At 47.0% G+C, this 19,809-nt stretch overlaps 3 protein-coding genes across 5 annotated transcripts in view; 1 reads left to right on the top strand and 2 right to left on the bottom strand.

Moving 5' to 3' along the window:
- LOC102934530 (zinc finger protein OZF) overlaps positions 1-19,809 on the top strand; it is a 1,287,564-nt gene that overhangs the window by 122,195 nt on the left and 1,145,560 nt on the right.
- LOC102930400 (zinc finger protein 501) overlaps positions 1-19,809 on the bottom strand; it is a 1,110,025-nt gene that overhangs the window by 94,312 nt on the left and 995,904 nt on the right. The gene's annotated exons all lie outside the window — the stretch shown is intronic.
- Positions 1-19,809, bottom strand: part of LOC102937091 (zinc finger protein 135) — a 426,373-nt gene that overhangs the window by 28,427 nt on the left and 378,137 nt on the right. The window contains exons 4-7 of the mRNA XM_043537066.1: positions 10,349-10,462; positions 8,936-9,978; positions 8,688-8,794; positions 6,154-6,286 (exon numbers count right to left, since the gene is read on the bottom strand). Of these exons, the coding sequence (XP_043393001.1) occupies positions 6,154-6,286; positions 8,688-8,794; positions 8,936-9,978; positions 10,349-10,462 (1,397 nt within the window). The remainder of the gene's footprint in view (positions 1-6,153; positions 6,287-8,687; positions 8,795-8,935; positions 9,979-10,348; positions 10,463-19,809) is intronic.

The following is a 19,809-nucleotide window of genomic DNA, read 5'->3' as shown; positions in this document are numbered from 1 at the left end:
CCCTTTTAAAACAGAAGTCCTCATGGGGGGAGCAGTTGCTTGTTAACTGGGTTAGTGATGGTTTGAACCTTTCCAGTGATGGAGTTTTACTAGAATGTGATTTTTGGTGAATTTTAACAAGAAGAAATCTCTCTCCTGTTCCAGTCTGGTCCCTATTGTCTCCTTTTGCCCTTCTTGTTCCTCTCCCTCAGCCTCTTTTCCTGGCCCTTGGGAAGATTGAGAGACCAGGATCAGGCTGTCTGAGTGACTGAGTCTCTGTCCAGTAGCGTGTGTGTAGAGAGGGCCATAGGACACACTGAAATAGCATGTGTGTGTGTTAGGGGAGAAGGAACAGAAAGAAAGGTGAATTGTCCGTGGGTCCCAGGCAGATTAGAGCGATTCCCTGCTCCCCAATATTATCCCTCTCTGGATGCCCTTGGGACGCCGCATTTAATAATCACATGTAAAAATCATTATGAGATGTTACTAAGCTTAAAGCATCATCAAACCCAGTGTCACCATCACTGAACTTGCTCTGTCCTGATATTGTATCAGCCCTGGAAACAACGTGAGTCGAACACAAGCCTCTCTCAGCGTCGATGCACGCAGAGGAATCACGCGGCTTTAATTCTGTAGCCATTTTGTTTGATGCCTTTCAGCTGAAAGCGTCAGTATTTGGGAAAGAAACAGTACGTCCTTTGAGCAGCGGCTGCCTTGACGTACTTTACAACGCAAAGCATTCAGATAGTCCCTAGGCAGCTCAGGCCCAACCTGCCTCGTGTGCTGATGCAACTCTCGCCCACCCATCCCCATAGCCCCCAGTATCTGCTGATGCTCCTCTCTCTGCACTGTCTAGTGCCAGTAATGCTGGGGGACTTGGTCTCCCTTCTGTTCTGAGAGACCCTCTATCCTGCCTTGAGTCTGGCTGTTACTGGTCCAGGGGGGCTTCTCCCAGAAGAGGATCACTGCAGGGGGTTGGTCCCGGTTTGCTTTTTCTACAATCTAGCCATGTCCAGGGTGCCTATAACTGGGGTGCCTGAGCGCCAAGGCCCTGTGGGGAGCTGCCATTCACCTGCTCCTCATTTGGTCTCACCTTTCATTGAATCCATCACCCTAGACACGTTGCACTGCTGCCCAGCGTCCCTCCTGGGTGTAATCTGCCTGTATCTCTGCTCTTCAAGCACCAGACTCGCCTCCATTTCTTTGCTGTTTCTTTGCTGATGTGCCGCTTTCTCTCCAGGATTCCCCCCCACAAGGAGCACAGGGTGGGATTTTCAGAAGCACCAAGCTCATTTAGGAGCACAAAGCCCACATGCCTTTCAGGGGACCGGCACTTACCCAGCACAAGGAGCATGGCTCAAACCTACCCAGGAGAGCCCTACTGCACTTCACAGCTGCCTCCTCCACCACTCAGCCAGCAGCCAGGCCTAAGCAAAGTCTCCGTACAAGGAAACAAGCCGGGGACACCAGGGACTGAACGCAGGACCCCCTATGTGCAAAGCTCAAACAGAGCCACTGGGCTACAGCCACAGACCGGTTACATAGAGGCAGGCCACTCAGCTGGTGTTAAGCCCGACACTCCCGCATTTCTAGAGTTTGTCCCTCATCCACTGCTTGGCTGGTGGACATCACTGGACAACATTTGAAGAGCGCCCTCACACACAAGGTCACGCCGGCAGGGGCACTCTCCAAAATGACGCCCCTGTGCTGCATGCTCTTAAAAATGGCTGCAGCAGTGTGACATCATACAGACCATGTGTGAGGTCATGCTGGCGGGGGAGGGATCCCGCCATCCCCAGAAGTACCAGACACTCCAGTGTTCTGGGTATGCGACAGTGGCCCCCAGAGCCCTGCTTTTCCCGGAGCGTCCTCTGGCCTCAGAGCCACATGGAAAGCAGATTCCCTCCCCCTCCCTGGGAGCCCATCAATCTCTGCTAGGGGGCTTGTGGCTCAGACAGCGGGAGGAGAGTTCTTCCAGCAAGCGCCAGGCCATGCTGGCTCAGAGACAAGGGCTGTTTGGGGGCAGGCTGGTTTATTGAGGGCTTTCCCTGCATTTCTGTTTAGCGCTAATCGGATCATTTCAAGGGGCGTGTGGAGGGGCAGCCCCAGAGCAGGGCTCTTGGTGCGGGAGAGTGATGGAGCGTGCTTCAATCTCAGGGCTGCAGGGGCTGAGCAGGACTTTCCCTCCAGTCCCTCCTCCTGGCAGCTGGCGTTAGCGATGGCATCAACCCATCAGCACTAAGAGCAGGGGGTCTGTGTCACTGATACTCTCCTTGGTCCCCTGCTGGTGCCAGGCAAGGTGGACACAGAGGAGGAAGCAGCCTGATCCCAATGCAAAGGGATGAGGAACAGAGAGGCCCAAGAGACATGATCTGCTGAGGGGGGCAGGGAGTTGGGGGGGGTGCAAGGAAGGGAACTCTGAGGTGTGATGGGGCAAAGTGGGAGAGGGATCGTGCAGTCTCTACATTCCTCAGCAAATAGCTGTGCAGCTCCCTGGCCAAATGTGGGTCACATCTCTGACTAGTGGCTGGGCCGCTTACAGGTTAACAGCCTACTACTACCAGCCCCTTGGAGAACTCAAGTGGCAGAGGTCTGCAGGGTGGGCATAGAGGTCCAGGCCTGCTGACAACACAAGGGGGGTTAATACAGCTCGCCAGGCTTGAATTTCTCTTTGTTCAATTCGTCTTCTTAAAAAAAAAGTGTAGGAAATGACACATAAAAATGTCCGTTCCCTTTTCTGTGGGCGTGTCGGGTTATGAGAAGAGGGGCTTTATCTCCTAAGAAGATCCAGCAGCGCTGTGGGTTGGTGCTGCTCATGCAATGAGGATGACCGCTTCTGACCCAGCTTCTCCTCTGCAATAATCTCTCTGCCTTTCTCTTTGCTAGCCCCAGATTAGGCTGTTTGGTACCTGGCAAACCCCCAGCACGGAGTCACCCCGAAGGTCAGGAAACCCCAAAAGAAGAGGAAAATCAGCAGGACTTGGGGAGGTGACTTCTCTCTCAAAGGGGCTGGCAGACTCAAGCCAGGCCCCCCCGAAGCTAGTCCCCTAGGGACAGGGTTTCATTATCTATTTACCTGGTTGCCTGGAGAACCCACAGTCCTTTTGTGATGTCAGGTTGGGGAGGGTTCTGAGCCCATCTGAGCTGCAGAAGGAGAGGGGAGCAGAGGGGCTGGGCACCGTCTGGATCTTCCTGGGTTTTTCAAACTGGTGCTTTGAAAATGGGTTCTCCATAGATCTGGCCACTAGCTCTTCCCCACTGTGAAGGAATCTGAGGAGATCACCCGCGGAAAGACAGATGGATACGGATGGACAGACTCATGGCAATGCCCCAATTGGCCCCTTTAACACACATACATTTACCTTGCCAGCGCCACATCCATTTCCAGCCCTGAGAACCAGACCCCCCAACCTCATCCAGTCCTGACCAGGCACAACCCCAGGGCAAGCCAGATGGGGGCGCAGGGTGGGCCTTCCCATGATAGTGAGAAGCAGAGCAAGTCTCTCTTGTCCTACACAGAAATACCCCCACCTTACTGACACCTCCTCACTCAGCCACATTGACCTCCATTCCCTGCTCCCACAAGCCTAGGTGGGGGAGCTTATTTTCCCTTGCAATGCTTCGAATCTCCTGAGGAGCAACTGAAGCGGAGATCAATGCCCCCCTCAGCTGCTCTCCTGTGGGAAACCAAAGGTTAATTGACAGGTTGCTGATTCAGCTCCGAGGTGGGCCACCTTTTCTCCACCCAGATTCTCTACAGTTCCGGCCTATGTTGCTTATTGACAGAAACATGACTCAACATCCCTTCGAGACATTTTATTATAACAAACAAAGAAAATCAAGAACATACATCACAAAGGTTAAACTAGGATAAACATAACTCAACTTATTATGGGTTGAACACACAGTTATCAAGTTCAAGTTGAACCAGTAAATCAAGGAGTTAACAATGATATTGCTTTGGAATCAAGTCATCAATTTAATTTAATCCTCAGATTAATACAACAGATAAACAACTCATCTGTTTTAGAAGAGTAATCCAGTGAGAAGGCTGTCCATTTAGTCATAAACCCCAGTCAGAGAACTTCACCCTGGTAGCTCAAGCCACACTGAAACCAGCGAATATTTCAATACTGAAATCAAATGATTGTTCACGTTTAGGCTACAACCTCAAAGCCAATTAAAGCTTCCGCCTCAGATTTCACTGTTGTGTGACTAAATCCTTCTCCTTCCCACTCCAACACAGATACAGCCTTTATCAAGGCTGTCGTCAGTAGAAATGTAACAACTGCCACACAAAAGATGTGGGGAACTATTCCTTCTGGCATCTTCCCAGCGTGGATTTTACAGGTGATCAACACAGATGTATTCAATGAACCACCCTGTCACACCGAGGATGATAGAAAGGTGGAGGGCGTGCCCCAGATTATACAAACGAATGAAAAAAAAAATAAAGGAACTACTAAAATAGCAGAGTTGGAGCGCTCCAGTTCTCTTACTCTGTCGACTCATGTGTAGGAGGAGACTTTCCCAGGTACAGGGAAACTAATCGATGTTGTCACAGCTTGTCATTGATGTCATGATTTCCCTCCCCAGAGGGGATCAATCTTTCTCAGATATCTTGTTGACCTGAAGTTGAAGGACTTCAACCTTTATCTTGATCTTTGCAGTTGATAATTCTAGCTTATCCCGCTTTACGGTGCCTCCCCAAGATCTCGGGGCAAATCAGGTGTGAAGTATTCCTCAGATACCAACAATGTGGACAATCTGGTTGGAATGAGGCAGATCTTGGGCTAGCATCAGTTTGGAAAAGTTTCCTTTAATCCAGCCTTTTTCTCAAGATATGTATTGTGGCAAACCACATTCAGCGTGGATGTGCAAAACCCAAAGATATCAAAAATGAAAGATAATCAGGACGAGTTTGAAAAGGTTTCCATTGACTGGCCACAGGGTTCAAAGAGTCTCAGCACCCATAAAAATAGCTATTTGGAAGGTTTTTTTAACAGCAAAGCTACTCATTGCGTCATGCATCCATCACCAAGATTAAAAATAAATGTGGATATATCATGAGAGATGTCATATCTTTCCTCTGCAAACAACGGAACTGGGGAATTCAGTGACCCTCACAATCTCAATGAGTAAAAGGTTAAAGTAAAACTTATCTGCTTAAGTAGTTTTCCTCTCAACAGAAATATACTTTAAAGTTTATCAAAATAAATTTCATTTGAAATAGAAATAACTGAAGTCTATACCAGGTCTTTATTCTCATATACATCTCTCATATATTCCACCACCCCAATCTTTAGACTGACATTATAATTCACAACTCTTTAGTCCAAAGAGGGTAAATTACATCAAATAAGCTTTTCAGGATTAGCCACCATTTCTTATATTTCTAAAAAAAACCCTGATAATTTCCAGTATAATTTGAATGATCACATAATTAGTCTCTTACTCTAATAATTAACTGCATGTTTAATTTAATTTTCATGGCCAACACAACATATTCAAAGATTGCAAAACCCTATTACAGGTCTTACTTTTCTTTTCACTCCCCATTTCCATCCAGTGAATCCTTGAGTAAAGCTGTGGTTCACCCCAACATTGGTGCCTCTAACTTGTGTGAGTTCATTTACCCGGCGATCACCTGCCGTAAGGGTTGGTGGAAGATGTCTCACACTAGGTGGGCAGGTTTGCATCATAAGGAAAAACACCTGTACTCTATTTTCACACTTTTTAATCTTTCAGAGTAGCAGGAGATGGTGGAGAAGTGATGCAAATGCGTAAGAAACAAGACAAAACCATAGAAACAGAACACAACATTTGTGTATGCTGCACTCTGAACTTGGAAGCTGACAAAGTCATTCCCTCGGTGGTTACAATCACTGGCACAGCACAAAAATCCTTGCTTCCCAACCAGGAAAAGAGATGGGGATCTACAGGAAAGGAGTGTTCTCTGAAGGTATCAACAGTTTTTCTCTTTAGCTTATGACACTTTGGATCCAAATGGTAAAGGGCAATAGTTCCAAATTTATCCATGGCATCCTTTGGAACTGTAATCAGTGACACTGAAGTAGTGAAGGGTGTTCTAAAAGCAATTTTACCTGGATCATAGTTCATCATAGCTTCCTTTTTGGGGGTGAAATCTGACCATCGGGTACCTGCTATACCTACCTGAGTTCTTGCCAAATCCTTGGCCTTGTTTGGGGTAAATTTATACTTCTCTGGAGTAGAATTCTTCACCAAACCATGCAATATTTCATCAGTGTTAGTGAGGATGGCATCTCCAAACATGACAAATGTATTTCTTTAAACGGGTTGCACATGTCTAAATTAGATCAGAGTCTCTGTAAACTAGGAGAGGTGGGATTTCTATTAAAAAATAGATACTTTTCTGCAACTATCTCGCATTCAAAACTGATTTACTTTTATACACATTTACAGCACCTACAAAGGGTGAGTTCAAAAAACCCACCACTTTTATTTCCTCTGTATCTGCATAGTTAGGGATAATATCTCCCATGTTATTTGATTATGCAGGAGATATCTTCATAAGTAATCTCCTGTAAGGTCTGGGTCACAGCTGCTTCAGGGATCAAATACATGGGTATTTTCATAGAATCATAGAATATCAGGATTGGAAGGGACCTCAGGAGGTCATCTAGTCCAACCCCCTGCTCAAAGCAGGACCAATCCCCAATTTTTGCCCCAGTCCCCTAGATGGCCCCCTCAAGGATTGAACTCACAACCCTGGGCTTAGCAGGCCAATGCTCCAACCACTGAGCTATGCTAGTTTCAAGTCACTTATTGTGGAATTCTCACTCCAGATCACCTGAGACTATACTGACCTAAACTATTGAATATTACTGTGATCACATGCAGTTACTTCAGATAGTTGCATCCTTTGCATAGTCTGATGTTGTTCACCATTTCAGAGTGGAGATTTAAAAATGCTATGGTTTCTTTGTTAGCATGTCCAGTAGCTTGGAGTATGGTCTCCAGGTGACTGGAACTTTCCCTATATCATCATGGAGGGGTAGGGAAAAAGTAAAAAGTAAAATAAGAAAATAAGAATATAAGTACAGCCATACTGGGTCAGAACAAAGGTCCATCTAGCCCAATATCCTGTCTTCCGACAGTGGCCAATGCCAGGTGCCCCTGAGGGAATGAACAGAACAGGTAAACATCAAGTGATCCATTCCCTATCTCCCATTCCCAGCTGGTGGCAAAAAGAGGCTAAGGACACCATCCCTGCCTATTTTAGCAAATCATCATTTATCTCAAAGTCCCCCAAAATAAATCTGAGCTCCATTCTGTCAAACAAAATTAATATCCAGTTATGTGACCAAACAGACTTCAGAAAGAAAGAAAAACCCACATCCCAAGGAGGTATACAACAATTTAAATTTCATATAAAGTGAAATTCCAGAGCACGTTACATATGATGACTCAGAATCAGGACAAGAGATTCTCCCCATCCTGTTTTCCCCTGATCTGTTCAAACCTACTTCACCCAGTGCAGTTTCATTATTATTAGTCATGTTATTTACTAAAGGTTTAACATCATTGTAATAGGGAAAACAGCCCAAATTTCCTCCTGCGAACAATCCTAACTCAGCGGGAAAAACCTCAGGAGTAGCTTTGCCCATAGATGGAAACTGGGATTTCAGTGCTGACTCATGACACTGTGTTTGGAATCCATTCAGATTCCCCTTCCAGGTTGGTGACACTTTCATCTCTACCTCTAATGAGTCTGATTTAGGATCAAAGAAATCAAAGGACAATTCCCAACCACAAAGGACTACTAGGATGATTGGAGGCTGGAGAACCTACCTTACAAATGGAGACTTAGGTCTGGTCTATACTACAGCCCTGTATTGGTAGAACTACATTGATTGGGGTGTAAATCCACACCCCTGAGCAACATACTAACACCCTTCCTCCCCTGTGTAGACAGTGCTATGTCAGCGGGAGGGCTACCACCTCTCAGGGAGGTAGATTAACTAACTTTCCAGCAGTTATGGGCCTATTACAGGAGAGGGTGGGTGGATTTGTCTGGCCTTCAACATGCAGGAGGTCAGACAAGATGATCATGATGGTCCCTTCTGGCATTAAAGTTTGTGAAACTATGAAAGCTGAAGACACTGCACCACATGACACTTTGGGAGTGGAGGGCTAAAATGTGAAGAACATAAACGCTACATAGTTCAGACAGAAGGTAAGAAAGCTGGAGTGATGGGGAAGCATGGAATCCCTCCATCTTTTTCAGGCTCTGCCAAGAGCCTGAAATGACACTTCCCTTCCTCCCCCACCACTCGTGCTCTTTGTTACATTTAAATCTATTTTATGTGAGAAAAAGGGTACCAAAACAATTCTTGTTCAGCACACCCCAGGGAAATGTGTGGATAACTAGGAATGAGACAATCTGTGCCCAAGGGTGAACTCGGAGGCTCGAACAATCATTTTGCAGTGGAAAGAAGAGTATAAATTTGATCCTTGCTTAGACTAGAAAAAGGACGTTAGGTCAGGACATGAAGATAACCTGGAGACTGTATGTGGGTTATGTCCTTACTGCAAGACTAATTAGGTTTTTACATCATGATGGCGAAATCAAGCTAGCCAACTCCATGGAAAATCCTAGTGGAGATGAAACCAAGTAGATTTTACTTTGATATAGCTAGATGACCTCACCTGTATATCTCCCTGACCTGGAGGTGATGAACATTCCTTGTAGGAGGGTCACAAATTCCCATGATGCATAGGAGACTATGGAGTTGACAGAAAGGACCATGGGATTCACCCCAAAAAGGTGGAGCTGCAGAAGGCAAAAACAGACAACTCACCGGGGGGAGCTGAAATACCACAGTAAAGGAAATGGTGCAAATAGCTTTAAAGTTCACTATGTGGGAATGAGCAAGTATATTAAAGATTAAAAAATCTTTTGTCGGTTCTAGACAAGGTTTTTATGGTGTTCCTCTCCCTTGTGGATTCTCTGATGATAAAGAAGGACTGAGCTCCGAGTGAAGCATTTCCCGCACTCACAACATTCATAGGGTCTCTCTCCGCTGTGGATTCTCTGATGTGTAATAAGGGCTGAGCTCTGAGTGAAGCTTTTCCCGCACTCACTGCATTCATACGGTCTCTCTCCACTGTGGATTCTCTGATGTGTAATAAGGGCTGAGCTCTGAGTGAAGCTTTTTCCGCACTCACAACATTCATAGGGTCTCTCCCCAGTATGGATTCTTTGATGTGTAACAAGGGTTGAGCTGGAGGTGAAGCTTTTCCCACACTCATGGCATGCATAGGGTCTCTCTCCTGTGTGAAGTCGCTGGTGTGTAACAAGGGTTGTGCGCTGAATGAAGGTTTTCCCACACTCACAGCATTTATAGGGTCTCTCCCCTGTGTGGATTCGCTGATGATAAATATGGCCTGACCTGTCAGTGAAGCTTTTCCCACATTCACTGCATTTATATGGTCTCTCCCCTGTGTGGATTCTCTGATGCTGAATAAGGGTTGATCTGTCAGATAAGTTTTTCCCACATTCACAGCATTCATAGAGTCTGTCCCCTGTATGGATTCTCTGATGCCTAGAAAGGGCTGAACTTTGAGTGAATGTTTTCCCACACTGACTACATTCATAGGGTCTCTCTCCTGTGTGGATTCTCTCATGATTAATAAGGTCTGCACATCTATGGAAGTTTTTCCCACACTCAGTGCATGTGTTTTTTCTCTCTCCTGTGAGGATTCTGTGCTGGCCTGTGGTCCCCTTGAGGTCCTCATGAGTTCCCTGACTATTAATGGGTTTAGCCACTTTCTCTTCTGGCGGGTTTCCCTGCTGCCTCTCTGGCCTGTGCTGACTCTCACAACTTTTTTGCTGCTCATGACTCCTGGACACATTCCGTTTGGATCTTTGCAACAATACCCCGTGCAGGTCCACATGCTCAGCTTCCTTCTGCTGAGGATTCTGCTCCTCATTCTCACTCACCATCCCACCACCTGCTGGGATAGAGAGAGAAAAACCTCAGACATAGGAATGGGAAAGAGGAGAGGAAACCAAAATAAGTACTAGAGAAATAGGGGAAAAAATCAGGAAGTGATTCCCCCAAACTCTTCCCCATAAGAGAAAGAGGAGGGGATCAATTCTGTTTCCACATCCTATCCAAACACTCAGGATGAAGGGAGGTCAGGGAAGGAGCTACTGCCAGGTGTCAGCCAGGATAGGTAGGAAGCCATGAGAGATCTCTGCCCAGAGGATATTGCACCCGCTGGGGACAATCCTGGACTGAGAGCGTTTACAAGGTCCTTGTAGGGAATCCCAGCTCTTTCCTTCAGACACTGACAGTTTTAAGTAGGTTTAATGATTCTTCACCTGTGAAGGCACCTCTCAGGATCTCTTGTTCATCTGAGCCCTGGAGGTCTGGGACCCACGGCTCATCCCCTTGTTCCAGCTGGGAGATCACATCAGGTTTGGAAACTGGAAACTCTGCTCAGGGGAAGAAAACAAGTGAGATCAGATGAATTCATGGGACATTTGTCACAAAGAAATATTGTATTATTTTAAACCCAGCCCATTTTAAGGCAGTAAAAAACCAGAGCCAGCTCCCCAGATGAGCTAGATTCCCTGCTTCTGAGGGCCTTAACTAACCCCATCTCTGCTGGGAACATACACAGCCAGACAGTCAACATCAAAGGGGCTCCTAAAACCCAGGTAAGGTAACTCCCTGTCCCTGACAGTGCAGACTCCAGAAAGAGAGGAAATCCCCCTAGAAATGCTTCTTACTGGTGGAGAGAGAACCAGAGACAATAAAAGTCACAAGAAGCGAGAACTGGTGAGCATGGGTTTGTGGGGTTCAGCACAGTAAGGAACAGCAGGGAGCAGGCATGTCCCAGAATGCAGTATGTCAGGGGTATTATTAAGGCTAAGATTTTGTCACCGAGGTCACGGAATCCGTGAATTTCAGAGACCTCCATAACATTTTCTGCTTCAGCCCTGGGGTGACGGGGCAGGAGCTGTCAGCTGGCGGAGGGACCCGTGCAGTTCCCAGCCACGAGTGGTGGCCAGGGGATCAGTCCATGTGACTTTAGGAGGGACTGATTCAAAGATCCAAGAAGCCTACAGGGAAGACTGATTGTGGATACTGCAGATGAGTCCCCAGAAGTTGCACTACCAACCAATGACATCATCAAGAAAGTGCACATTTGTGCCAGGGACGGGTCGTCCTGCTGCTGTGAGGAACAGAAGATGTCAGGAATGGTGGCTGGGTCACAGGGTGTAGGGAAGAGATGTGTGTGTTGTGAGGGGGAGGCACTAAATAGCAGAGAGAGGAGAAAGTGAAAATAACATTTGAAAAAGATATGTAAAATAAAGTGAAACTGGACTGTAATAAGAATGGAATGCAGGCTCTAAATCAAAAGGGCAGGAGTTCTGTGTTAATAGGCTAGGATCCCCCTAGTTCCAACCCCCAAAACCTTCCTTTCCTTATCTGCCATTGCCCACACACACCGCAGGTGCCCCTTGGTCCAAATCCTCCAACCCGCTGTGATGGCATTGGAGCTGGGGAATATTGATGAATACTGCACGATGACCTGGATATTGGGATATTTACCATGGGAATAAGTTGGTTTAGTTTAATAGGGGGCTTAAAGGGAAACAAGCAGGAAGGGAAGAAGATTGGCCTATGGCCCCAAACTCCCTACATCACCTACTCCATGGCATCCCCATGGACTAGGATCCAATTGTGCTAAACATTCTACAAAGAGAGAACAAAAGGACAGTCCCTGCCCCAAAAGAGCTGACTAGCCAAGAACAGGACCAGAGACAGATGGAGATAGACAGATGGTGAACACAAGGAAACAAATAGGACAATGTTGGTCACTAGGGGACTAGATGTTGTAATGTCATTGTAGGCATCATGGAGAAGGAGAGTGTTAAGGAGGGTTGGGAAGGAGGAAACTGAGGTAGTTTGTGGGATATGCATGGGCAGCTCCACTCAAAGCACAAGGAGCAACATGGGAGAAGGCACGAAGGGAATTGTTTGAAAAGGTAACAAGTGGGTGATGGAGGCTGTGGAGGTGGGAGTCGGCATCTCAACACAGAACAAGAGATGACATGTCAGGAGGGGAAAGGCTGGGACAGGCTCTAGGAGTGAAGATAAGCAACTTGTTTGATGTGCTAGAGAAGGGGCAGTAAGTGGAGGGATTCAAAGAGAGGGCTCTGTCCTGGATTGACTAGGTGTGATATGCCCCAGCCTTTAGTGTGCTAGAACCCAGACATAGCTGGAATATATCTGATGATTCTTAGGTTAGTCTGGTAAAGCAAAACTTAACACAAAGCTAATTTTATCAGAATCATCTGCCCAGCTTTCCCAAAGCCTCCTCCATTTCATCTCTCCCTGTCTCAGTGTCTCTGCCCTGGACAATATCAACCTTAAAGCTCCATCTGTTCACAACTAATCCCTTAGTGCCAAATTGCAGTCCCGCTGGGTTCCCAAGTTCTGGGAACACCCTTGGCTCCCAGGCATTATGAGTCAATGTCCAGTCCTTGGGTCTCCCATTGTCTCTCCAGGGCACAGTTCTTGAAAGTATATCTATGCCAAACTGCATAGACTTCCATTACTCCAACAGCGATTACTTCCCCTCTCCCAGAGAAGAAATTAACTCCTTCACACCCAGTGGGTAAAAAAGCAAAGTCAGAGGGGAAGCTGAATCATACACCAGCTCTATTGTTATGGTTCAGACCATTCAAATCACTCTAAAATGCACATGCTTACTCAGATTATCTTGACATTTGCTGCTCCTCATGGGGATGGGGGCATGGTTAGTGGGCCATATATGAGATTATTTGATGAAGAAGTACCTGAGAAAAAGTTCTCACCAAAAGAAGCTGTTTACAAAGTCACTTTTCTGCACAGACCTGGGGCTCAAAGTATGGCTCTAATTGTCCCCTGATTCATCTCAGCCACTTGGCATTTATCTCAGCTGCACATAGTACCTACTGTCTTTCTGGGGGAGCAATATTGAAAAAGTTAATAACTAAAGAGACTGGAACTTCAGATTAGCATCAGCCAAATTGACAAGTAGAAGAAATAGAAACGCACATGTGAAGCAAGACTAAGGCGCAGCTAAGAACACAAAAACATTAAGAACGTCCATACTGGGTCAGACCAATGGTCCATCTAGCCCTTTCTTCTGACAGTGGCCAGTGTCAGGTGCTTCAGAGGGAATGAACAGAAGAGATAATCATCAAGTGGGAGCCAAGGGGAGCAGAACATGGGAACCCAACTATTTCCTGGGGCAAGGGCTGGGGGAACCAATGAGGGGCAGAGCTTTTCTTGACCTGCCGCTCACAAACCGGGAAGAATTAGTAGGGGAAGCTAAAGTGGATGGGAACCTGGGAGGCAGTGACCATGAGATGGTTGAGTTCAGGATCCTGGATCCTGACAAAAGGAAGAAAGGAGAGCAGCAGAATACAGACCCTGGACTTCAGAAAAGCAGACTTTGACTCCCTCAGGGAATTGATGGGCAGGATCCCCTGGGAGAATAACATGAGGGGGAAAGGAGTCCAAGAGAGCTGGCTGTATTTTACAGAATCCTTACTGAGGTTACAGGGACAAACCATCCGCTGTGTAGAAAGAATAGTAAATATGGCAGGCGACCAGCTTGGCTTAACAGTGAAATCCTTGCTGATCTTAAACACAAAAAAGAAGCTTACAAGAAGTGGAAGCTTGGACAAATGACCAGGGAGGAGGATAAAAATATTGCTCAGGCATGCAGGAGGGAAATCAGGAAGGCCAAATCACACCTGGAGTTGCAGCTGGCAAGAGACATTAAGAGTAACAAGAAGGGTTTCTTCAGGTATGTTAGCAACAAGAAGGTGGTCAGGGAAAGTGTGGGCCCCTTACTGAATGAGGGAGGCAAACTCGTGACAGAGGATGTAGAAAAAGCTAATGTACTCCATGCTTTTTTTGCCTCTGTCTTCACGAACAAGGTCAGCTCCCAGACTGCTGCACTGGTCAGCACAGCATGGGGAGGAGGTGACCAGCCCTCTGTAGAGAAAGAAGTGGTTCGGGACTATTTAGAAAAGCTGGACGTGCACAAGTCCATGGGGCCGGATGCGTTGCATCCGAGAGTGCTAAAGGAGTTGGCGGATGTGATTCCAGAGCCATTGGCCATTATCTTTGAAAACTCATGGCGATCAGCGGGAGGTCCCTGATGACTGGAAAAGGGTTAATGTAGTGCCCATCTTTTAAAAAGGGAAGAAAGAGGATCCGGGGAACTACAGGCCAGCAGCCTCACCTCAGTCACTGGAAAAATCACGGAGCAGGTCCTCAAGGAATCAATTCTGAAGCACTTAGAGGAGAGGAAAGTGATCATAGAATCATAGAATCACAGAATATCAGGGTTGGAAGGGACCCCAGAAGGTCATCTAGTCCAACCCCCTGCTCGAAGCAGGACCAAGTCCCAGTTAAATCATCCCAGCCAGGGCTTTGTCAAGCCTGACCTTAAAAACCTCTAAGGAAGGAGATTCTACCACCTCCCTAGGTAACGCATTCCAGTGTTTCACCACCCTCTTAGTGAAAAAGTTTTTCCTAATATCCAATCTAAACCTCCCCCATTGCAACTTGAGACTATTACTCCTCGTTCTGTCATCTGCTACCATTGAGAACAGTCTAGAGCCATCCTCTTTGGAACCCCCTTTCAGGTAGTTGAAAGCAGCTATCAAATCCCCCCTCATTCTTCTCTTCTGCAGACTAAACAATCCCAGCTCCCTCAGCCTCTCCTCATAAGTCATGTGCTCTAGACCCCTAATCATTTTTGTTGCCCTTCGCTGGACTCTCTCCAATTTATCCACATCCTTCTTGTAGTGTGGGGCCCAAAACTGGACACAGTACTCCAGATGAGGCCTCACCAGTGTCGAATAGAGGGGAACGATCACGTCCCTCTATCTGCTCGCTATGCCCCTACTTATACATCCCAAAATGCCATTGGCCTTCTTGGCAACAAGGGCACACTGCTGACTCATATCCAGCTTCTCGTCCACTGTCACCCCTAGGTCCTTTTCCGCAGAACTGCTGCCTAGCCATTCGGTCCCTAGTCTGTAGCGGTGCATTGGATTCTTCCATCCTAAGTGCAGGACCCTGCACTTATCCTTATTGAACCTCATCAGATTTCTTTTGGCCCAAACCTCCAATTTGTCTAGGTCCTTCTGTATCCTATCCCTCCCCTCCAGCGTATCTACCAGGAACAGTCAGCATGGATTCACCAAGGGCAAGTCATGCCTGACTAACTTAATTGCCTTCTATGATGAGAAAACTGGCTCTGTGGATGAGGGGAAAGCAGTGGACGTGTTGTTCCTTGACTTTAGCAAAGCTTTTGACACTGTCTCCCACAGTATTCTTGCCAGCAAGTTAAAGAAGTAAGGGCTGGGAGAATGGACTATAAGGTGGACAGAAAGCTGGCTAGATCATCGGGCTCAACAGGTTGTGATCAATGGCTCCATGGCTAGTTGGCAGCCAGTATCAAGCGCAGTGCCCCAAGAGTTGGTCCTGGAGCCAGTTTTGTTCAATATCTTCATTAATGATCTGGAGGATGGCGTGGATTGCACCCTCAGCAAGTGTGCAGATGACACTAAACTGGGAGGAGTGTTAGATACGCTGGAGGGTAGAGGTAGGATACAGAGGGCCCTGGACAAATTAGAGAATTGGGCCAAAAGAAATCTGATGAGGTTCAACAAGGACAAGTGCAGAGTCCTGCACTTAGGACGGAAGAATCCCATGCACCGCTACAGACTAGGGACCGAGTGGCGAGGCAGCAGTTCTGCAGAAAAGGACCTAGGGGTTACAGTGGACGAGAAGCTGGACGTGCACAAGTCCATGGGGCCGGACGAGTTGCATCCGAGAGTGCTAAAGGAATTGGCGGATGTGATTGCAGAGCCATTGGCCATTATCTTTGAAAACTCGTGGTGAACGGGGGAAGTCCCAGATGACTGGAAAAAGGCTAATGTAGTGCCAATCTTTAAAAAAGGGAAGAAGGAGGATCCTGGGAACTACAGGCCAGTCAGCCTCACCTCAGTCCCTGGAAAAATCATGGAGCAGGTCCTCAAGGAATCAATCCTGGAGCACTTACACGAGAGGAAAGTGATCAGGAACAGTCAGCATGGATTCACCAAGGGTAGGTCATGCCTGACTAATCTAATCGCCTTCTATGATGAGATTACTGATTCTGTGGATGAAGGGAAAGCAGTGGATGTATTGTTTCTTGACTTTAGCAAAGCTTTTGACACGGTCTGCCACAGTATTCTTGTCAGCAAGTTAAAGAAGTATGGGCTGGATGAATGCACTATAAGGTGGGTAGAAAGTTGGCTAGATTGTCGGGCTCAATGGGTAGTGATCAATGGCTCCATGTCTAGTTGGCAGCCGGTGTCAAGTGGAGTGTCCCAGGGGTCGGTCCTGGGGCCGGTTTTGTTCAATATCTTCATAGATGATCTGGAGGATGGTGTGGATTGCACTCTCAGCAAATTTGCGGATGATACTAAAGTGGGAGCAGTGGTAGATACACTGGAGGGCAGGGATAGGATACAGAGGGACCTAGACAAATTGGAGGATTAGGCCAAAAGAAATCTGATGAGGTTCAATAAGGATAAGTGCAGGGTCCTGCACTTAGGACGGAAGAACCCAATGCACAACTACAGACTAGGGACCGAATGGCTAGGCAGCAGTTCTGCGGAAAAGGACCTAGGGGTTACAGTGAACGAGAAGCTGGATATGAGTCAGCAGTGTGCCCTTGTTGCCAAGAAGGCCAATGGCATTTTGGGATGTATAAGTAGGGGCATAGCGAGCAGATCGAAGGACGTGATCGTTCCCCTCTATTCGACATTGGTGAGGCCTCATCTGGAGTACTGTGTCCAGTTTTGGGCCCCACACTACAAGAAGGATGTGGATAAATTGGAGAGAGTCCAGCGAAGGGCAACAAAAATGATTAGGGGGCTGGAACACATGACTTATGAGGAGAGGCTGAGGGAACTGGGATTGTTTAATCTGCGGAAGAGACGAATGAGGGGGGATTTGATAGCTGCTTTCAACTACCTGAAAGGTGGTTCCAGAGAGGATGGTTCTAGACTATTCTCAGTGGTAGAAGAGGACAGGACAAGGAGTAATGGTCTCAAGTTGCAGTGAGGGAGGATTAGGTTGGATATTAGGAAAAACTTTTTCACTAGGAGGGTGGTGAAACACTGGAATGCGTTAACTAGGGAGGTGGTAGAATCTCCTTCCTTGGAAGTTTTTAAGGTCAGGCTTGACAAAGCCCTGGCTGGGATGATTTAGTTGGGGATTGGTCCTGCTTTGAGCAGGGGGTTGGACTAGATGACCTCCTGAGGTCCCTTCCAACCCTGATATTCTATGATTCTATGATTCTATATGAGTCAACAGTGTGCCCTTGTTGCCAAGAAGGCTAACGGCATTTTGAGCTGTATAAGTAGGAGCATTGCCAGCAGATCGAGGGACGTGATCGTTCCCCTCTATTTGACATTGGTGAGGCCTCATCTGGTGTACTGTGTCCAGTTTTGGGCCCCACACTACAAGAAGGATGTGGAAAAATTGGAAACAGTCCAGCGGAGGGCAACAAAAATGATTAGGGGGCTGGAAGACATGATTTATGAGGAGAGGCTGAAGGAACTGGGATTATTTAGTCTGCAGAAGAGAAGAATGAGGGGGGATTTGATAGCTGCTTTCAGCTACCTGAAAGGGGTTTCCAAAGAGGATGGATCTAGACTGTTTTCAGTGGTAGCAGAGGACAGAACAAGGAGCAATGGTCTAGAGTTGCAGTGGGGGTGGTCTAGGTTGGATATTAGGAAAAACTTTTTCACTCGGAGGGTGGTGAAGTACTGGAACGGGTTACCTAGGGAGGTGGTGGAATCTCCTTCCTTAGAGGTTTTTAAGGTCAGGCTTGACAAAGCCCTGGCTGGGATGATTTAGTTGGGGATTAGTCCTGCTTTGAGCAGGGGGTTGGACTAGAGGACCTCAGGAGGTCCCTTCCATCCCTGATATTCTATGATTCTAAGTGATCCATCCCCTGCTGCCCATTCCCAGCATCTGGCAAACAGAGGCTAGGGATACTTCACAGCATAGCCTATCGACCATGAATTTATCTAGTGCTTTTTTAACCCTGTTATAGTCTTGGCCTTCAGAACATCCTCTGGCAAAGAGTTCCACAGGTTGACTGTGCATTGTGTGAAAAAATACTTCCTTTTGTTTGTTTTAAACCTGCTGTCTATTCATTTCACTTGGTGACCCCTAGTTCTTGCATTATGAAAAGGAGTAAATTACACTTCCTTATTTACTTGCTCCACACCAGTCATGATTTTATAGACCTCTATCATATCCCCCCTTAGTTGTCTCTTTTCCAAGCTGAAAAGTCGCAGTTTTATTACACTCTCCTCATATGGAAGCTGTTCCATACCCCTAATAATTTTTGTTGCCCTTTTCTGTACCTTTTCCAATTCCAATATATATATATCTATTTACCACATCTGTACGCAGTATTCAAGATGTGGGTAGACCATGGATTTATATAGAGGCAATAGGATATTTTCTGTCTTATTATGTTCCCCTTTCTTAATGATTCCCAATATTCTGTTTGCCCTTTTGACTGCCACTGAATATTGAGTGGATGTTTTTAGAGAACTATCCACAATGACTCCAAGATCTCTTTCTTGAGAGGTAACAGCTAACTTAGACCCCATCATTTTATATGTATAGTTGGGATTATGTTTTCCCATGTGCATTACTTTGCGTTTATCAACATTGAATTTCATCTGCCGTTTTGTTGCCCTGTCACCCAGTTTTGTGAGATCCCTTTGTAGCTCTTCTTAGTCTGCCTGGGACTTAACTACCTTGAGTAATTTTGTATCATCTGCAAATCTCACCATTTACCCGCTTTTTCCAGATCATTTATGAATATGTTGAACAGTACTGGTCCCAGTACAGACCCCGGGACACCACTATTTACCTCTCTCCATTCTGAAAACTGACCATTTATTCCTACCCTTTGTTCCCTATCTTTTAACCAGCTACCAATCCCTCTTATCTCATGACAACTTACTTTGCTTAAGAGACTTTGGCGAGGGACTGTTGCAGGGTATACTTGCCCCGCACTGGACAGGAAAGAGTTAACCCGATGCTTTGGGCAGAGGAAGCCACACCCCCTCACCGCTGATGGGCATCCTCTAACAGTTGCTGCAGTATAAAAGGGAGCCTCCCAGCGCATTCTAGGTGGATCACCAGAGAGGGAGGACGCATCTCACAGGCTGCAGCCTGGGAGCAGCTGGAATCCCAGCCCATGGGAGCCAGAGGTGCTGGGACCCCAGCAGATGCCCAGATACCTGCGGATGCCCAAGGGAGGCCGGAGCCACCAGGAGCAGTGTAGGCTGAGCAACCCAGAGACCCTGAAGACGTCCAGACTACAGCATCGGGGAAAAGGGAAGGAAGTAGCCCAGGGTAACTTGACAGTGGACCAGTTAGTGAACCGGATCTTGAGTCAGCATGTTTCGGCCAAATCCCTGCTGACTCAGAGGCACGCATGCTTGCACTGCTGGGGCCCTGGGCTGGGACCCTGTGGAGAGGGAGGGCCCAGGTCCCCCTACCCTGGCTGCCAACCCCCCAGGGTGGTGACCCACTTCCACGACTCTGACCATTAGGATGCATAGCCCTGTTAAGGAGGGCAGCCTTATTGACTCTGGCTGCTAGGCTGCATAACCGTGTTGAGGTGGTCAGCTGTACTGACTGTGGCCATTAGGCCATACTGCCCTGACATCAAGGCTGACTCTACTGACTC

Source organism: Chelonia mydas, chromosome 28 (genome assembly GCF_015237465.2).
Source record: "Chelonia mydas isolate rCheMyd1 chromosome 28, rCheMyd1.pri.v2, whole genome shotgun sequence".
Taxonomy (NCBI): domain Eukaryota; kingdom Metazoa; phylum Chordata; order Testudines; family Cheloniidae; genus Chelonia; species Chelonia mydas.
The sequence above is the reverse complement of the archived record's forward strand: the minus strand, read 5'-3'. Positions and strand labels throughout refer to the sequence as shown.